Here is a 17,409-nt window from a genome sequence, read left to right as displayed (position 1 = left end):
ACTGTAACTTTGCTGGTATCCTGGCGGTAATTCCACCAGGATACTGGCAAATGGTAACACTATTACTGGCACTCGGTCCAGCAGTATTACTGCCGCATTACGAGTGCTGATAATGGTTGTAAATCCTCATTCCACAAAGTCCCATAAGAGTCCATGTGCAGAATTGCTGATATTACCAGCACCTGCAATATTGGCTATGGGATATGTGCTAATCTAATTAGTTTAGCGTATTAGGTGGCACTTGCGCCACCTTTGGGCTGAAACTATTGCATTAGAGTACAGATAGGGAGAAATTCATGAGGAGGGGCACACAGCTTGTATGTGTTGTTTGGTTATGTGCCCACCCATGGACTGCCCATGGCCATCCTAATCCCCATGGCCATGCCTTCACAGTTCCTGCCCCTCCCAGTTCAAAACACCTCCTCATGGGAACTCTTTGTGCTCACTTTAGTCAAGCCTTACCAACTTGCACCTGAAGCGCCTGCCAGTGTTTTCCCAAAGCAGTCTTCTTAGAGTTAATGGCCCTCATTCGGACTCCGGCGGAAAACCATGGTGCTATTGGCGGGGGGTAATTCCCCATTCCACCATGGCCCTTCCCCATTCCCATTTTTGTCCGATAGGGCATAATGGGAATGGGGAAGGCGGTAAGTACGGTACCGCAAATTGCGGTACCGTACTTACCTCGAGAGTCCCTTTGCGGGCCGCTACTTTAACGGCTGATCTAGACCAGCCGTTAAGGTCGGGTCCCACAAAGGGACCTCGTAGTAAGGCGTTAAGGGTTTAACGGCGCCACAGCCTTTTTTACAGCGCCGTTAACCCCTTAACGCCTGGGTCCTAATGAGGCCCAATGACTTAATTGGGACTGTAAATGTGCTACTATTGTAATAAAAATGTCATAACCAGGTCTGCCTACGGCCACTCAATTTATAAGCACTATGCATGTCCTTCACTGAAGTCCCGTTAAAAACAAGCATTGGCAAATCCAACTGTTTTGGCTTGTGCATAGGTATGAGGCATATGGCAGGCACAGCTATTAAATGTCATGGTATATGCATTTTTCTGCACCTGCTACCATCAATTGCCAGTTAATGGCACTATGGCAGTGTCTGGCAAGTGCCTTTCCTATCCTTACACAAAAGCCCAAGCTGTTGGTACTTCCAATGCTTATTTGTAATCAAATCCATAAACAAATTCTGCAAATACAGAATGAATATATTTTCTTGGGCAGTTCCATTAAGCAAAGAACAATGTAGATATTAAAAAGCACAATACAATGGAAGCAATAGAACATTTTGTCAAAGAAAGCTTGATAGTTTGTGACCGTTTTGTATTAACGCTTATCCAATTATCCTTAAACACAAATCAGATTTTAAACAGGTCGTATGTACTTCTAAGGCAAATCAAATCAGAATTCTATCAAGACAAGTTACATTAATGGAGCATCCCATTCACGCCATTGGATTCCAAAACTAGAAAATATTTATTTTTAGACTTACTTTCCAATTTCCTCTTTAACTTCATAGAAGGAATGCACCTTTCGCCTCTGTCTTTGCTTCTTGGCCAACAAATATTTTTTCTCTTTGCCATTTAAAAACAAAAGAACAAATCATTACGCTCATTGCATTATATTGCACAGGCATTGCATTGGTTTAAACAATCAATTAGCATAAGATGCAAATGGATCATTTTAGGCTTATTACTGCTCAGATAGAGTAGCTAATTTTCCTCAAAGTATTTTGTAATAAAAATGCATAATATAAGCTTATACCCTACAGCTGCGGACTGCATGGGCTGTTAAAACGCTGCATGCTCAGGTTAACAGCTGAGCGGAAAATGTTTGGTTAACAAGAGCTGAAGAACAGCCCGGTTGCTAACCAAGTGGCCATTCTGTCAACAAAATGGTAATCAAATGATGTGCATTTGAAAGAACTAGATTGTGAACTGGAAACCTGTGTAGTCTGTTTATCTGCTGGCTGAATATCAGAAATGTTTTCTAGAAGGACTTAACAACAAATGTCAAGAGAAAGCCCAAGAAGAAACTGTTCAGGCATATGTGAGGTGCTGTAGAGAGTCCATTGCATTGTGAAATTACATGAACAGGTTGGTTGTAACTCCAATGCAACATCAGAGCAAGCAAAATTACATAGGTCCCAGCGACCAGATACTATCGACCTGATTTTAGGAAACTAGTTCACAAATCAAGAGAAGGGCAATCTAGGTTGTATTTTTTCAAAATATTATTTGAAATTGTAAACTGTTTAAAAATCATGGGTGCTCATTACAAGTTTGCCGGTATACAGTAAAAGTACCTGTAATTCAGTTTACTTGCACCTTCACTGTTCCAGCCAAGTACGAGTTTACCGGGACACTGGTGCCATAAGAACGGTGCCAGTATCACATCTGGAATTACTATTGGCAGCAATTCCAACAACGGAATACCGGATGGTCCAGCCTCCGGCACCGGTGTTACAGGCACAACGGGTTTTATCGCCATAGTACGAGTTTGTATTCACCAGTAATACTGGCAAATTTGATCGGTAATACGGCGATACCTACACCTCAGAGCAGCTGGTAAATGGACACAGGTGATGGGAATCGGGCCCACAGGTGCTCCCAGTTCACCCAGGTGCACCCAATGCACACAGGAAGAGTACAAAAGGGCCACACCAGTAAGAGTGGCTCCTCGAGTGAGACCGTTTCTTTTTCCACCAGTGTTTCTCGGGGGTATGCCCCTCGGTTTTGGCCTCCGAAGACCGAACCGTCGACCACGCCAGAGATTTTGAGGGTGGTCTACCCAGAGCAAGTTTTTCAGCTTGGTCACAAAGGGATTTCGGCTGCATCTTGGCGCACGACGGACACCAGTCAGTCCCGTGCCGAGGCACCAGAGACACAACTCATGTCTGTCGGTATGGGACATCTTGGTGCCACAATCGGAACACTGCTTGAAACCGGACACCCGTGCGAGAATTTATGACAAAATACACGTTTTCTGATTAAAACATCGAAAGTGTCGAAGCTCTGTGTTCCTAAAGCAGCATGATAGCACGCGGAAAAAAGGAACTGAGGTCTGGGCGTAGTGACGTGCTACTTATATGATGCATGACGTCACGTCCAGAGCCCACAACCAGATGGCGAGCAAGACGAATTGTTGGTCGACAACCGGGTCAATGTCCACTATGCCCCTTTCGGAAATATTTCAGAAGCAGCAAAGCTGGATAGAATATCTATCAGATGAGGAATCTGCAGGAGAAAAGCAATCAATTGAAAGCTGCATTACATGTTACTCAGTTTGTAACTCCTAAAGGGTATAATATCCTTCATACTGATCGCTTGGGATCAAGAGGAAGCGGAGTTGCATTAATTTTCAGAGAATACCTGAACATTTTTAAATCTGATAATCTAGAACTCGATCATTGTGAATCTATCGTATTCAATTGAATTTTAACCCAAAGACAATGCTCAGTATTTTACTATTTCACCTATTCAGACACTGTTTTTTGAGGAACAGTTATTAGCCTCCCTTGGGGCCGTTTCTAAACACTTGTCATCTTTCCTTATACTAGGAGATTTTAATTTACGGGCAAATGATCCCTCAGATTAACTCGTTTTATCATTGTGAGATACTCTTGAGACCCTTGGGTATCAACAACATGTGAAAACCGCCACACACTCTGCAGGGAATATTTTGGATTGGGTTATGACCAGAAACCAAGCTATTTCGCCTGTAGTCATTCAAAACTGTATTTTGTCGGATCATTCTTTCCTCTTGTTCGAACTCTATTCCTCCCTACTTCTTAATATAGACAGTCCTATGACCAAGAAATGTGTCCTGTTAAGGAACACTCGGAAAGTTACACACAAGGCATTTTACTTGTTAAATATTCCTCAACTATCTACTATAGAAGAGGGTATATCTCTCGCAACTTTTACTAGTCAACTTAGAGCCATTACTAACAATGTCTTTGATACCCTATCACCTCTCAGTCCTACTGTTCAAAAGAAAACATCACAACAAAATCAGTGGTTCACAGCTGAAGTACTATCCGCCAGGAAAGTCAAACGTAAGGCTGAACACAGCTGGAGGACGTCTCCCTCTGATTCTACCCCTCATGTTTATAAGGATGCAGTAAAAAACCTTAAGAACATCATTCTTACAGCGAAAGAAACTAAACTAAACGATTGGATTACACATGCAAAATCAAACTCTAGGGAACTGTTCTTAATTCTAAATGAATTAAAAGGGACAATGGCTGAATTGCATGTTATTACTGACAACAAATGGTGCCAACAAATCCATGAAGGATTTGCACAGAAGATATTGCAACATCAAGCTCTTAATAGTGAACGAGTTAGAGTCATTAAGAATACAGGAACTACAATGTCTTATCCTGCTCCAGTTGCTCCCCTAGATATGCCAGCTACAGTCACACTGTTCTCATTTAAAAAAAGATTGGACAGTGATGTACTAAATATTGTGCACGGGATGAAACCTATCCCTTCTAAAGGGGATATTTACCCGGGATCCTATTTTAAAGAGTTTCTGGTATCATTAGTTCCATGGATCTCTAAGTTCATTCATTGGTCCTTTTCAGAGACCAACGTCCCTGAATGTCTCAAAGAGGCTTGGATCACGCCTCTACTAAAAAAGGAGCATCTTGATCCTAGTGACCATAGTTACTATAGGCCTATAACAAATGTGCCCTTCCTACTGAAAGTTCTCGATAAAGTGGCATGCTGCCAATATTAAGCCTTTGTGGAACAATACGGAATTCTCGCCCCTGGGCAATCTGGTTTAGGTAAAATTCACGGCACTGCGACGGCCCTTTTGGATCTGAAATCGAATATAGCAAAAATTATTGACAGAGGTGGTGTAGCAATGCTTCTGTTACTCGACCTTTCCGCTGCCTTTGATTTAGTAGATCACAATATTTTGGCAGACACACTAGCTCGGATTGGTAAATGTTCGAGCAGGATGGCGAAAGTGGTGTAAGATTCTCCACAGTCTCAAACTGTGCCTTTCACCTGTGGCGTGCCACACGGCTCGTGCCTTTCGCCTATATTGTTCAATGTATACTCCAGACCATTATGCAATATCCTAGATGGTCTGTGTGTGCAGTTTGCTAACTATGCCGATGACACCCAGATCATACTGGAGTTGTCTGGATCCTATGCTAAAGACTCGAATAGGGTAAATGAAGTTTTTGCTGCTATACAATCATGGATGCCATCGAATTCACTTGCTCTCAATGATAAGAAAACTGTTTGCTTATTTTTGGCACAGATGTTAAGCTAAATAAATTGGTTCCCAATATAGTCGTTTTATGATCTCAGGCAACTTTATTCAAGTTTCTGAATCTGTAAAAACATTGGCAGTCTATTTTGACTCCCAAATAACTTTCAAGAAACATGCATCCCAATTAAGTTCCACTTGCTCGTATATGATTCACCTGTTGTGGCAAATTCTTACGTCTCTGAAACCAACAGGGCTCTGATCGTGGCAGCTATTAAAAATTCAAAATCAGATTATTGCAATAGCCTTTTTGTAGGTACTACCCAGGCTAATGTCAAAAGGCTACAGGAGAAGTCTGTGCAGTCTGTGGAATGGGGCGCCAATCTCATATATCTGTAGCCCATCGGAAACTGCATTGGCTTCCGGTAAACCAAAGATTAAAAATTAAGGCTTCTACTCTGGCGTTTAAATGTGTGGCCAATGACGCCCCTACATATCTTTGTTCCTGAATTAAGAAAATGCCTATCAGACGTACCTTGTGCTCAAACACAGATGCTCTTTTGTCACAACAACGGGGTGTCCTGAAGAAAATTAGAATGCCGTCCTTTTCGCAATCAGAACAATTCCTTCATTAGCGCAATTTAAAAAATGCTTAACAACATACCTGTTTGATAAAGGTGTAGATTGATCTCTTTGATATTTTGACTACTTCATCACTTGTTTTTTGCTGTTTTGTATTGTGAGCCCCCTGAGGACCTTGGGTGTGCTGGCGCTATATACAAAATGTATAGGCCTGAATGCCTGTTAGCCTGATTGGCTGCCTTTCTGCATGAATGCCCTTCTGTGTGATTGGTTGATTGAGCCTGGCTCAGCCTGAGTGAATGGGAACCAATGTGTATAACAGGGGACCTCTCAATCATCAATTTGTTCAGAAGCTGAAGTGGAAGCTGAAGCAAGAAGAAGCTGTTCCTTGAAGCCAAGCTGGAGGAGAAGTCTGCTGCTGCATTTTCTTTGTGTAATACAAAAGTTGCCGTCTTCTTTCAAGGACTGATCCAGATGTTGAGCGAAAGTATAAACAGAACTCCAGGTTGCTGCTTTGAAAATAGAATCTAGAGGAACATTTGCAAAGAAGGCTATAGTAGCCGCTGTGCCTCGAGCAGAGTGAGCTCTAGGTGTAAAGGGTAAGGGCCTCATTATGAGGTGGGCAGTAAGGGGTTAATGGTGCCGGTAAAGGTGCCGGAGCCGTTAACCCCTTTCCGCCCTATTACGAGGTCTGCTCGGGGGACACGCTCTGGACGCCTGGTTTCACCAGACGACCTTAGCGGGTCCCGCAAGCGGCCCAGCATGCTAACAACGGGCCCGTCATTAACGGGCCCGTTGTTAGTATGCTCCCCATTCCCATTGAGCCCTGTAGGGGCTCAATGGGAATGGGGATGGTCCAAGTCCGGGTTCCCTGAATGGGGAAATACCGGGCCCTCCACGGTCGGAATGGCCTGGTATTTCCCAATCAGGGAACCCGGACCTGACTTTGGAGGCAGCCTTGCCCTTATCAAGGGCCTGGCTACCTCCAAACTCGTAATGAGGCCCTAAGTCTCTCTTGGCAAGAGAGTAACACAGTATGATGCATTTAACAATCCAACTGGAAATAGCTGATTTAGAGACATGGTCCCCTTCTCTACCAGCTGCCACAGAGACAAAGAATTGGATTGTCTTTTCTTAGTGGTTTACAGGCCGATTCATGGAATTAATGTGCGCCTAAAATCGCAGTGCAAGCGTGCGAAAGCCGTGCACATCGATTCATGGAAGTCTGTCCGCGTGTAAATACTGGGATGTGCGCCAAAATCCTGCGTGGCGCACGCGGGCGCACACATCATCAAACGGCGTGCGCTATGCGCACAGCGAAAGCGCACATAGCGCGGCGCACACAACAAAAGTAGGCGGAACACGGGGCGTAACACGCGGAATGGGGAACAACGCGTGAAAATGTGGGCGTTATGGGGGAAGTACAGGAGGCAAATGCGCTGAACACCTACACGCGCGCCTACAACACGTATTCATGGAATCGAACAGGGGAAACGCATGCGCCAAAAAAGACGCGCTAATCCAGAAACACGTACGGCAGCAGGAAGCAGGCGTACGCGGACCCGCGCAGCATATAAGTGCGCGCAAACAACAAACAAGCTCAGACGCTACGATGAATATACCGTTCCTCGCAGCAGTGGTCGTGGCACACCGCAGGAGGAGGAGGATTGTCAGGGCCAGAATTCTTACACCCAGGACCAGCCTTTTTGGGATGCCCGATGACCAGGTGTATGGGAGGTACAGGTTTCCACCTCACATAATACTCAACCTGGTGAGTGAGTGGGAGGATGACCTCACATCACCCACCCTGTGCTCCCAAGCACTGAGACCCTTGGAAAAGGTGCTCAATGTACTGCACTTCTTGGCCACTGGTTCATTTCAGTGGACAAGTGCCATAGTGGGGGTGGTGTCACAGGCCACGCAGTCACGCTGCCTACACCAGGTGTTGCCCATCATGACTGCACGCCCCTCAGTCCGCAGGCACATATACCTGCCCAGAACACCTGCAGAAAGGCAGGCTGCCGTCCAGGATTTTTACGGGGTGGCACACTTCCCCAAAGTGCTAGGTGCCATTGATTGCACCCATGTGGCTGTACGTCCTCCCAGGGCAACTGAGCACATCTATAGAAACCGCAAGCACTGGCATTCCATCAATGTGCAGGTAGTATGTGATGCCAAGGGAATCATCACCTCAGTATATGCCAACTATCCAGGGTCCACCCATGACAGTTTCATTTACAGAATGTCAACCCTAAACTGGGACCTAGAAGCTGGGCGGCATGGCAATACATGGCTGCTTGGTGAGTATAAATGCCTCTGCACATGCATGCATGTCAGATATTCAGTAATGTCACAACCCCACTAATGATACCCATCATCACCTCCCCAGGGGACAGTGCCTACCCTCTGAGCACCCACCTGATGACACCAATTCGGAACCCCACCACACCACCTGAGGTAAGATACAACACAGCCCATTTTGCAACCCGGGGCATAGTGGAGTGCACATTCGGAGTGCTCAAGTCACGCTTTGCTCCCTTGACCGCTCTGGTGGACAGCTGCATTACGCGACCCCAGAAGTGTGCAGGATCATAGTGGCAGCATGTGTCCTGCACAACATTGCAACCCGCCGGGGCCTGCTGGTGGACATGGTGGTGCCCCCACATCCCCAACCACATGCACGGCCGCTGCGCATGGGAGGGGAAAGGGCACGTGGTGAGGCAGCCCGTAGGCAGCTGGTGGCTAATTACTTCACCTAAAATCACACCCCTGTGGAGTGCACACAGCCCTGGTACATACCAGCTGACAATCAATGATGATGACATAAGGGACAGTCAACTGTCACAACCATACCAGCCTGTGATTGATCCCTGGAAGTGTTACATTGTGTGCATCCCTACCTACCTAAAGACAACCAATGCTGTGTCACAAAAAGGCACACATGTATGCTGCATGAATGACTACCCCCTTGCAAAATAGAACATGAAACAGCGCCATGTTACCCAACCCCTCCCCATCTCCGCTATCCAACACACCATGGCATGTCATGCAATTTGAAAGCAAACAAAGGAATGCACAACACATGACACAAGTGTCACAGAGTGCACTGTCCCAAATGGAAACAGGCCACAGACAATATGCTCCAGTAATCAATAACAAACAGCACACATGACCAAATACTTACCAGCAACACAATAGAGCAACAGAGGATGAAACATTGCCAAAATATGACAGTACCAAATCAAAGTAGTGCAAGTTTTACAACCTGAATAAGCCAGAACATCCACCCCTTCCAATTGCATAGTGTTGACGTCAGGCAGATGTGTCAGTGTACTGCATACAACATGAACTGCATCCGCAAAGGGGAAGGCCTTGTGAAGACATGAAGAAGGTACCTGTGAATAAGGAGGAAGTTGTGAAGACATGAAGAAGGTACCTGTGAATAAGGAGGAAGACATGGATGCACAAGCACATATCAATACACCATGCAGTGTTCAATACAACAACAATCCCCACTAGGGATGTACACACAGTTTTAACTACAGACTGCCCACACAGCTCATGGGAGCCCAATGTCACCGTGAAAGTCACTATCAGTTGGTCACGCCCTTTGCAAGCCCATGGAAAGGGAAGCAGGAGGGGTGTGTGTGTCAGGAACCCAAGCATCTAACCCAAACACAGGACACGCCTGCATGTGCCCAGCTGGAATACACAGTGGATGCCTGTTAGACAGAAACCTGTGCAGTTCCCTCTGGGACCACTGCAAAAGATTTAAGGCTACAGGTGTTTGGAAGTAAACCCACTTGGTAGCAGTCTGTACCACCCAGATTTACCTGGTAGCTGTGGCTGAGCAGTCAGACTTCCCTCAAGAAGAGTTAGGCAGTATACAGAGCATACATAATAGGTACAGAGGCACAGTAGTACAAGCAAACACTGACCAGAGCTAGGTGTAAAAGTATATAATTATTTATTTAAAAGACACACTCATAAATTACACTAGCACAGAAAAGGTAAGTAAGTCAAAACACCGTCACTATTACTTATATGTACATCCCTAGTTATTTGTTGGACAAGTCTACGTTAACACCACTTATTTCCAAACAGAGGTGAGCGCTTAACGTTAGATGGCACTCCAACAAGCTAGTTAAAAAGGGAGGGAAAAGGCAGAAGTAATGAAAACAGCAAGGTAAAACACTTTTCAGAGATTCACAGTAAGTTTAGAAAGGCAGTCTATTGAGGAGCAAGGAAGTTCGGTTGGCAGGCCCACTCTAGGGAAAGCCAGGCAAAAAGATGCCCAAGATCACACAATGTCACAAGTCTTTACAGGTGAGTAGAAAAGGTTTTTCCCAGTGAACCAGTGAAGAAAAGTTTAGTTAGGGTGTCCCAGGCTTACCCAGGGTCGAGAGCTGAGGGCTAAATCTACCCCGTACAATCGGTGGCAAGGGAAGCCGGGCGGAACAAGGTACCTTTAAAATGGAAAGGATCCTCCAGCGGTGGCAGTTGTTCCTGGTAGTGGGTGCAAGTCGCGGCGACGTCCAGAGGAGGAGAAGATCTCGTCGTGGAGGAAAGCTGGAGGTCGTTGCACTACCAGGGAAGAAACCAGTCGTGGAGTTTTTCCGGTTAAAAGGATGTTACCCCTCTTTCGCGGTTGAGGTAAAAAGTGGTATCCCGGTTGCCGGGGTGCTTGGCACAGGCAAGGCGGCCACGAGATGCTTCAGGGCAGCGAAAAGAAGGCAGAAACTGGTTGTCCCCACCAGTCAAGGGAAGAAGACTCTCCGGCGGGAGATCTTCTCTGTCGTCGGGAAAAGTGGTGAGACGGTTCCGCAGGGCTTCACCGGTGGTGTTGTCTTGGTAGGTCGGCTCGGCTCGGTCCTGTGGCGACTTCTGAAGAACCAGTCCCAAAAACCCTGCTTTTATGCAGCAAACCCCCATTCATACAGCCTAGCTGTCACTCAAACATGCTAAGTGGTGAGCGGGGTGGCTCACCACTTGGGCCAATCACACCAGAGTGCGACATGAGTTGGCAAGGCAACTCAGTCCAGGGTGCCTAAACCCCCTCCCACACCCCCTGTGGTACCCAGATAGAATGGCACCACTTTGGAGGGCTTCTGTGCAGAAGCCCGCCAAAAGTGGAACAAAGGCTTGACTCGGGTTCAGGGTTACTGAAGTGAACCTAGACGCCATTTTGGCGGCGAGTACTGGCAAAAAATCCCAACCGGTGAATTTATATTAAATAAATAAACCACCGGTATCTTTAAAATTGCACCAACAAGTGGTGCATTAAAATCAATGGAAAATCCCATTGGGAAATATTCCGGTGGAATATTTCCGTGGTATCCACTGCCACCAGCCAGAAACTCGGCGAGGGGGGACGGGACAGTACCCCCTCGACAACGGACCCAGGAGCAATCAAATTGCTCCTACCAGTACTTCCACAGTATGATGGTTTGTACTGGTTAAGTTCCTAAGTTAGGAGTAGTAAAGTCAATGGTGACTTTACAGACCCAGGGAGACAGTAGTCAGTCCCAGGGTGTGGAGTCTATGTTTGGGGGTCTCTATGACACCCCTGTGTTACTGCACTGAGGGTGCTGTGTAACACACATAAAAAAAACCAATGATAGCCTATGGGAAAAAATACCCAATAGCCAATAAGCACATAGCAAGTCACAGAAACACTCTCAAGTCATGTCCAAGAGTGAGGGTAATAGAGTCTCACTCTTGGCAGGAGAAAAAAATAAACCCCAAAAATCCAGCAAAGCTGCTGGGGGACTCACTAGGTTAGGAAATTCAGCCTAAACAGAGAATTCTCCCTAACAATGCCCACGGGAGCCACACAAGGCAACACACTGTAAAAAAAAAAAATCTTTTTAAAAATGGACATGTGGGGGCCGGGGGGTGGGGGGGTGGCCACCCAGGAGATTCAAGGTCAGGGTGCCACCAACACCCACCTGCGTGGATGTTGTGAAAAAAAAATACCTCCATGGGCTCATGGCTTTCACGGCTACGCTATTGTGGGAGAACTGCTGCTGTTGCTCTCTTCACCCTCTACTTCTGCATCAGGAGGTGGTGGTGCTATGGGAGGCAGCCCACGCAAAACCCTGGTATGGTCCTCCATGGCAGCAAGCATGCGAGTGTTGAAGGTCTGATTCTGAAGGATGATAGTGCAGAGATCCCCATGCAGCACCTCATGGGTTGCCTGCATTTCTGCACGCATGGCCTCGCGTGATGCCCGGATCTCCTCCCGAGTTGCCTGCAGCTCAGCTGAGAGCGAACATGTAAGCTGCTCCAGCTGCTGTTCTGACCTTAAATTTCAGGAAGCCTCAAGTTCACTTAGAGTCTGCCTGAGGAACTGGAGTTCTAACCTCAGGGCTTCCCTGTGGCCCTGTGACTCTACAGAAATGGCTTCCTGCGGAGTCTTCAGTGCCACCCGTCGGTCCCTGTTGGACGCCAACATGTCTTCCATGTGTGATTGGCAAATTGAGTCTGTTGCCTGCTGTTGTTGCTCCATCTGCCTTTCATGGGGGAGAATGGAAGTGGCCACCCTCTCCATTGCCTGAGCCATCATTTCAACTGATGCTCCCTGTTGTGCTGCTATACCGTATATGGAGTTTTCCCATACAGTATTGCCTGGTGGCGCACGGCCACCGCGTCGGCGGGCACCACACCTGTGTGGGGCAAGGCGATCTGCACCTTGCTGTGCCTGCACTGTCTGAGGCTGCAGGACTGCATTCCCCCTCTGATCTGCTGGCCTAGGAACAGGATCAGATGTTGTGGAGTGTGACCCTGCATCCGTAACCGCCAAAGGCGGAGTTACCAACACTGACATCCCCATAGAGGGTTCTACCCCTGGTGCAGGTGGGTTGGACAGAACAGAATCCCTGCCAGAAACACTCACCTGCGACAGCACATAAGTCATATCATCCGATTCAGCACCTGAATCATCGAGGTCAGGGGAGGTGCAACCAGAGACACCCCTGGACAGTATAGTCTGCAATAAGATCGGGTTTTCACCCACCACCACACCATGTCCTCCACTGGTGCCCGGTCGTGCCTGAGATTCCTCCTGGGTCTGCACCATCTCCTCAACCTCAACAGCATCAAGTGCGTCATCACCTGCAAAAACATGAAAGACAACAAATGGAAACAGGCATGAACACCATAGCACACACATAGGCCTGAAAAGCCAGAGATCCTACACATGTCCCACATGACAATAACCCTGGCATGCATGCACTGTTAATGAGTTGGAAGGGGAGGCAAAAAGCAGACACTGAGGACACCAATACACATACATGACACATGCCAGCACACAGATGGCATGTAGCCTAGCCATGGTACATTTGACAAGTACAGCCATATGTCAGTGAATGAGTACTGTCACTCATCCATGTGATATGGACATGATGAGATGAAAAATGCTAAATAGTGTGACAAAATACGCATGCGCCACGCACTGCATCACATCCAGTGTACAATAATACAGTGATCGCAGGCAGATGTACACATCAATGGTTGGTCACTTCAACATGACAGGAAACAACTATCTTGTTCCACATTCAAACAGGCCCCAAAAATGTATGTGAGCAGGCCAATACTCAATCAGCCTGAATGGACTAATCATTCACATAACAAGGCAACAAATGTGGGCCAATGTGGGGTGTAATCAATGACAGAAGCATGTCACATATGTGGCATTAGGGCTGAAAAATGTGTTGCAAAAATGGGAGAATTGAAACAATCAGCCTGAATGAACACTGAAAAATTCAGAACAATGTTGTAGCAAGATGACAGTTCAAGGGCAACTGAAGTAATGTGGCGCTAATTGGCTACTGTGGGCAGAAGGGATACTGTCATACCCAAATCCAAGGCCAGTGAATGTTTTGGAGGAAGCACATGGGTGACCCATACCACTCAGGAGTACACACCCTCACCTGGCACTCAATCAGAACCCGTCCCCCAAACAACATACACATGTATTACACACACATGCATGGGCACTCACCGGACAATGCGTCGTAATCTGGTAGGTCTCCCACGCCTTGGATCTGTTCCTCTGTGACAAAGGTTCCAGCAACAGACTCATGTTCAGTGAGTTGGTTGTCCTCTGGTGGAGACCCACCGCCAGTCACCAGAGTAGAGGCATGATTTGAGGCCAGCTTGTTCTTTGCTCTGCGTTTCAGGTCATTCCACCGCTTGTGGCAATCATCAGCTGTGCGCCTCACAAATCCAAGGGCACTAATGTGGTACGCGAGGGTCTGTTAGTGTGCCCTACATTGACCAGGTGTGGTCTTGCACCCTGCAGTCACCACCATTTCGCGGCTATGTGCCGACACACAGGCCACAAGTGCATCAAGTTCGGCTTCATTAAAGCTAGGCTTCCTTGACGTGCCGGAGTGTGTAGCCGTGTCTGGGGTCTCAGCCTGTAGTGCCAGAGCACCCTTCTTCTTCTTTTTCAAAGGTGGTGCGGATCCTGAGTGGCTTACGCCGCTCTGGTCAGTAGGGGCAGACGCGCAGGTAGACTGGGTACTAGAAGTGTGCAAATGACTTGGTGCAGGCATTGGCTGCAGGGTGACGTTGGCAGGGCCAATGTCGGTTTGATGGACCTGGACTGACATTGTCCCGGCTGGGAGACTCAGAGCTGGGGTGGATAGAGCTGCAGCTGCCCCTGCAGCCTCCCCACCCTGCCTACTTGAGGCAGCAGATGACATTGCTGCCCCGGATCCACATGAACTGGTGACAGCAACTTGCACCGCCACACGTGGCTTAGACTTGCTGACCTGGAAGTCAGCTTGGGAGTCATCCTGTGCCGGTTCAGGTGCCAAAATGGGCCGGTCCAACAAGGGCTGAGCTGGGATGGTGTCAGCTACGTTTCCCACAACCAAGGGGGGGGCATGAGAAAAGAAGAAAAGAACGCAGTCTGAGGAAACAGGGAGTACGAACTGGAAAAGTTGTGAAGTAATCGCGTGTGAACCGGCAAGAAGTACAAGATACACCCGCTCGCTCTCCACAAAAAGCACGTACAAGGAAATAGCGTGATACTCGTACCTTTTTAAGTCAGCCCACACGTGAAACGTCACTTATGCGCTAAGGCCCTTTGTGGGCAACGCCTGCGTGCCTAACGTCACTGACGCGCTTACGCGCTAAGGGCCTTTCTTCGAATTACACGCTGACGTGCAATTCTTTCACGTGCCAAATCACTCTGTATCAAGCTGGCCACGCGAATACACACGGAAGACCACACTCCTGCCCAAAAGGCCATTTTCCTGCCCCCCAGAGCCCCGAGCACGCTCCCACCTGCCATCTGCTGCTGCCTGACTGCCTGCTGCCCATGTGCCCTGCTATTTGCTGCCTGCACGTCAGCCAGGGGTGCAGTTGCTGCGACCACCCCTGCTGGAACTGAAGACTCCCGACAGGGATACCATTGCTCCAGAGCCCAGCCCTAGGACCCAGTTGCCCACCCACACCTGCCTCTGGGGTTGCCATGTCGGGCACAACACCATCTGACACCACTGGCACCCCCCAGCCAGAGAGGCAGAGGGCCACCAGCTTCAGTGCCAGGGAAGTTGGTGTCCTGTTGGAGCAAGTCCTGGGGCAGTATGATGCCCTCTTTGGAAGTTCGCGAGCCAACAATGAAGGACGGACCAGGATCTGGATGGACATTGTGACTGCCATCAACGGGGAGGGGGTGGCAGTCAGTGACATCAAATATGTCCGGAAGCGCTGGGAGGATTTCAGGTCCAGGACCCTCGACAAGGACCAACGCCTCTTGAAGGCAGCGGATGCCAAGGGGCGCCGGGGCCACCTGTCGGACCACCAAATGAGGGTCCTGGAACGCACACGCCCAGCGCTCCACGTCCAGGTCCTTGAGAGGCAGACCTGTCTGGAGTCGAGCGGTAAGTGTACATGCATACTGATTGGACGCTGTGCGTGTTGTGGTGTGCCAGTAGTGTGCAGGTTGCACATGTGTTTTTGTAGGGCCATGCATGGATGTGTATGTACAGAGGCGTGAGGCTGACACATGTGAGTCCTCTCATGTGTGAGACACATGGATGGTGTATGTGTTGGTAAGCATGCAGGCCAAATAAAGGTGTGGGAGCACACATGTTTGAATTACTTTGTATGTACGTTGGCATGGTTGTGGTGTCACACATGGATGGTGGTTCCAGCTGCATGTATCTGCACTGTGTACATGTGCATGTGTGTGTATTTGACAAGTGTGCAACTGTGATGCAACATGGATGCATGTGACACTGACATGTAGAAGGCTGAATGGCAGATGTGACATAGATGGCAATCTCATCACTGCAACAGTTGGTGGAGATGAACACATGCATGTAAGTGTGGTGGCCTGTGTGCATGTGTTGTGCACTCCCCGTGTTTTATGTGACATCAGGCTCACCTTCGGCTGCTCGTACTGTTGTTTGTGTATGGATGGTGCTGCCTGGTGGAATAATGCTGTTGAATTGCTCATGTGTATGAGTTGAAATGACATGTGTGTTGGGGAGTGTGATGCCATGTCTGAAGTTTGACACTGAAACTCATGTACAACTGTCATGTGTCTATCAGTCCATTGTCCAGTGTCCTGATGCCTGTGTTCTATCTCTCCCTGTCTGCAGCGTCAACTGATGAAGAGGGAAGAGAGGGTGCTGTGGAGCAGAGCGGCAGGGATCGCGCACCTGCCGGAGACGCAAGGCCCGGCTCCCCACCCAGGTTGCAATCTTGTTGGGGAGTGAGGAGTCTGGTGCCGCGTCCCAGGCCACAGCTGCCGAGGGAAGGTCCAAGAGGCGGAGGTTGGAGGTGGACTCATTGGCAGCAGAAGGGGCAGCTGAGACCCCACAGGGTCCGACGGAGGAAGATGGCACGGAGTCATCCAGGTTGGTGGGGGGTTTGGTGGAGGAGGAGGCCGTGGAAGGGACAGACACGGGGTCTGGAGGTGGGGATTCCATTGGTGCTAGTGGTGCAATGCAGGGGCAGGGACAGCAGGCACCACAGGCCACCGCGGAGGTGCCTGTGTGTAATCCTGTTCCCGATACTGTGACTGCATCATCCCGCACCAGCAGGGATGCCTACATCCAGACCCGTTTTCAGGGAGGGGATCCGCTTACAACAACTGGCCTTCCTCTCTCTGCGGACGTGGCTATCCGGGACCGGGTTGAGCCTGTCCTCAGTGGGATGGCGTTGCGTCAACGGGGCATGCAAGGTGACCTGCGGTGTTTTCCTAAAGACACTGCACGTCATCTCGAATGCCTCATTGACCGCGTTGACCTACTGGGACTGGTCACCAGGGCTGGATTCCTCCGTTTGCTGGACCTTGTTCCCACCCCTCCTCACCTGAATACCCTACGCACCAGTCATCCTCCATGCCATCTTCCCACCCATGTATCACCTGGGTACCCTGTGGAGCTGCCTCTGACCCAGTGGCCAGGCTGGTGGGGGACACATTCCTGCCACAGTCGGAAGTCGGAAGTACAGCAGGGGTGGCCACCACGACAACTGCACCCCAGCCAGAGGAGGACGTGCAGGCAGAAAGAGCAGGGGCACAGGCACAGCAGCAGCAGCAAGGTGGGAGCCATGATGGCTCGGGGCCATCGACATCG

General features: G+C 48.7%; 1 protein-coding gene across 11 annotated transcripts in view; it reads right to left on the bottom strand.

Moving 5' to 3' along the window:
- Window positions 1-17,409, bottom strand: part of OBSCN (obscurin, cytoskeletal calmodulin and titin-interacting RhoGEF) — a 3,169,051-nt gene that overhangs the window by 756,721 nt on the left and 2,394,921 nt on the right. For all 11 annotated transcript variants that reach the window (XM_069647058.1, XM_069647065.1, XM_069647061.1 and 8 more), the window contains one exon: window positions 1,497-1,578. In XM_069647058.1, coding sequence (XP_069503159.1) covers window positions 1,497-1,578 — 82 coding nt within the window. The remainder of the gene's footprint in view (window positions 1-1,496; window positions 1,579-17,409) is intronic.

Source organism: Ambystoma mexicanum, chromosome 2q, assembly GCF_040938575.1.
Source record: "Ambystoma mexicanum isolate Mex_15411 chromosome 2q, UKY_AmexF1_1, whole genome shotgun sequence".
NCBI classification, from domain to species: domain Eukaryota; kingdom Metazoa; phylum Chordata; class Amphibia; order Caudata; family Ambystomatidae; genus Ambystoma; species Ambystoma mexicanum.
The sequence above is the reverse complement of the archived record's forward strand: the minus strand, read 5'-3'. Positions and strand labels throughout refer to the sequence as shown.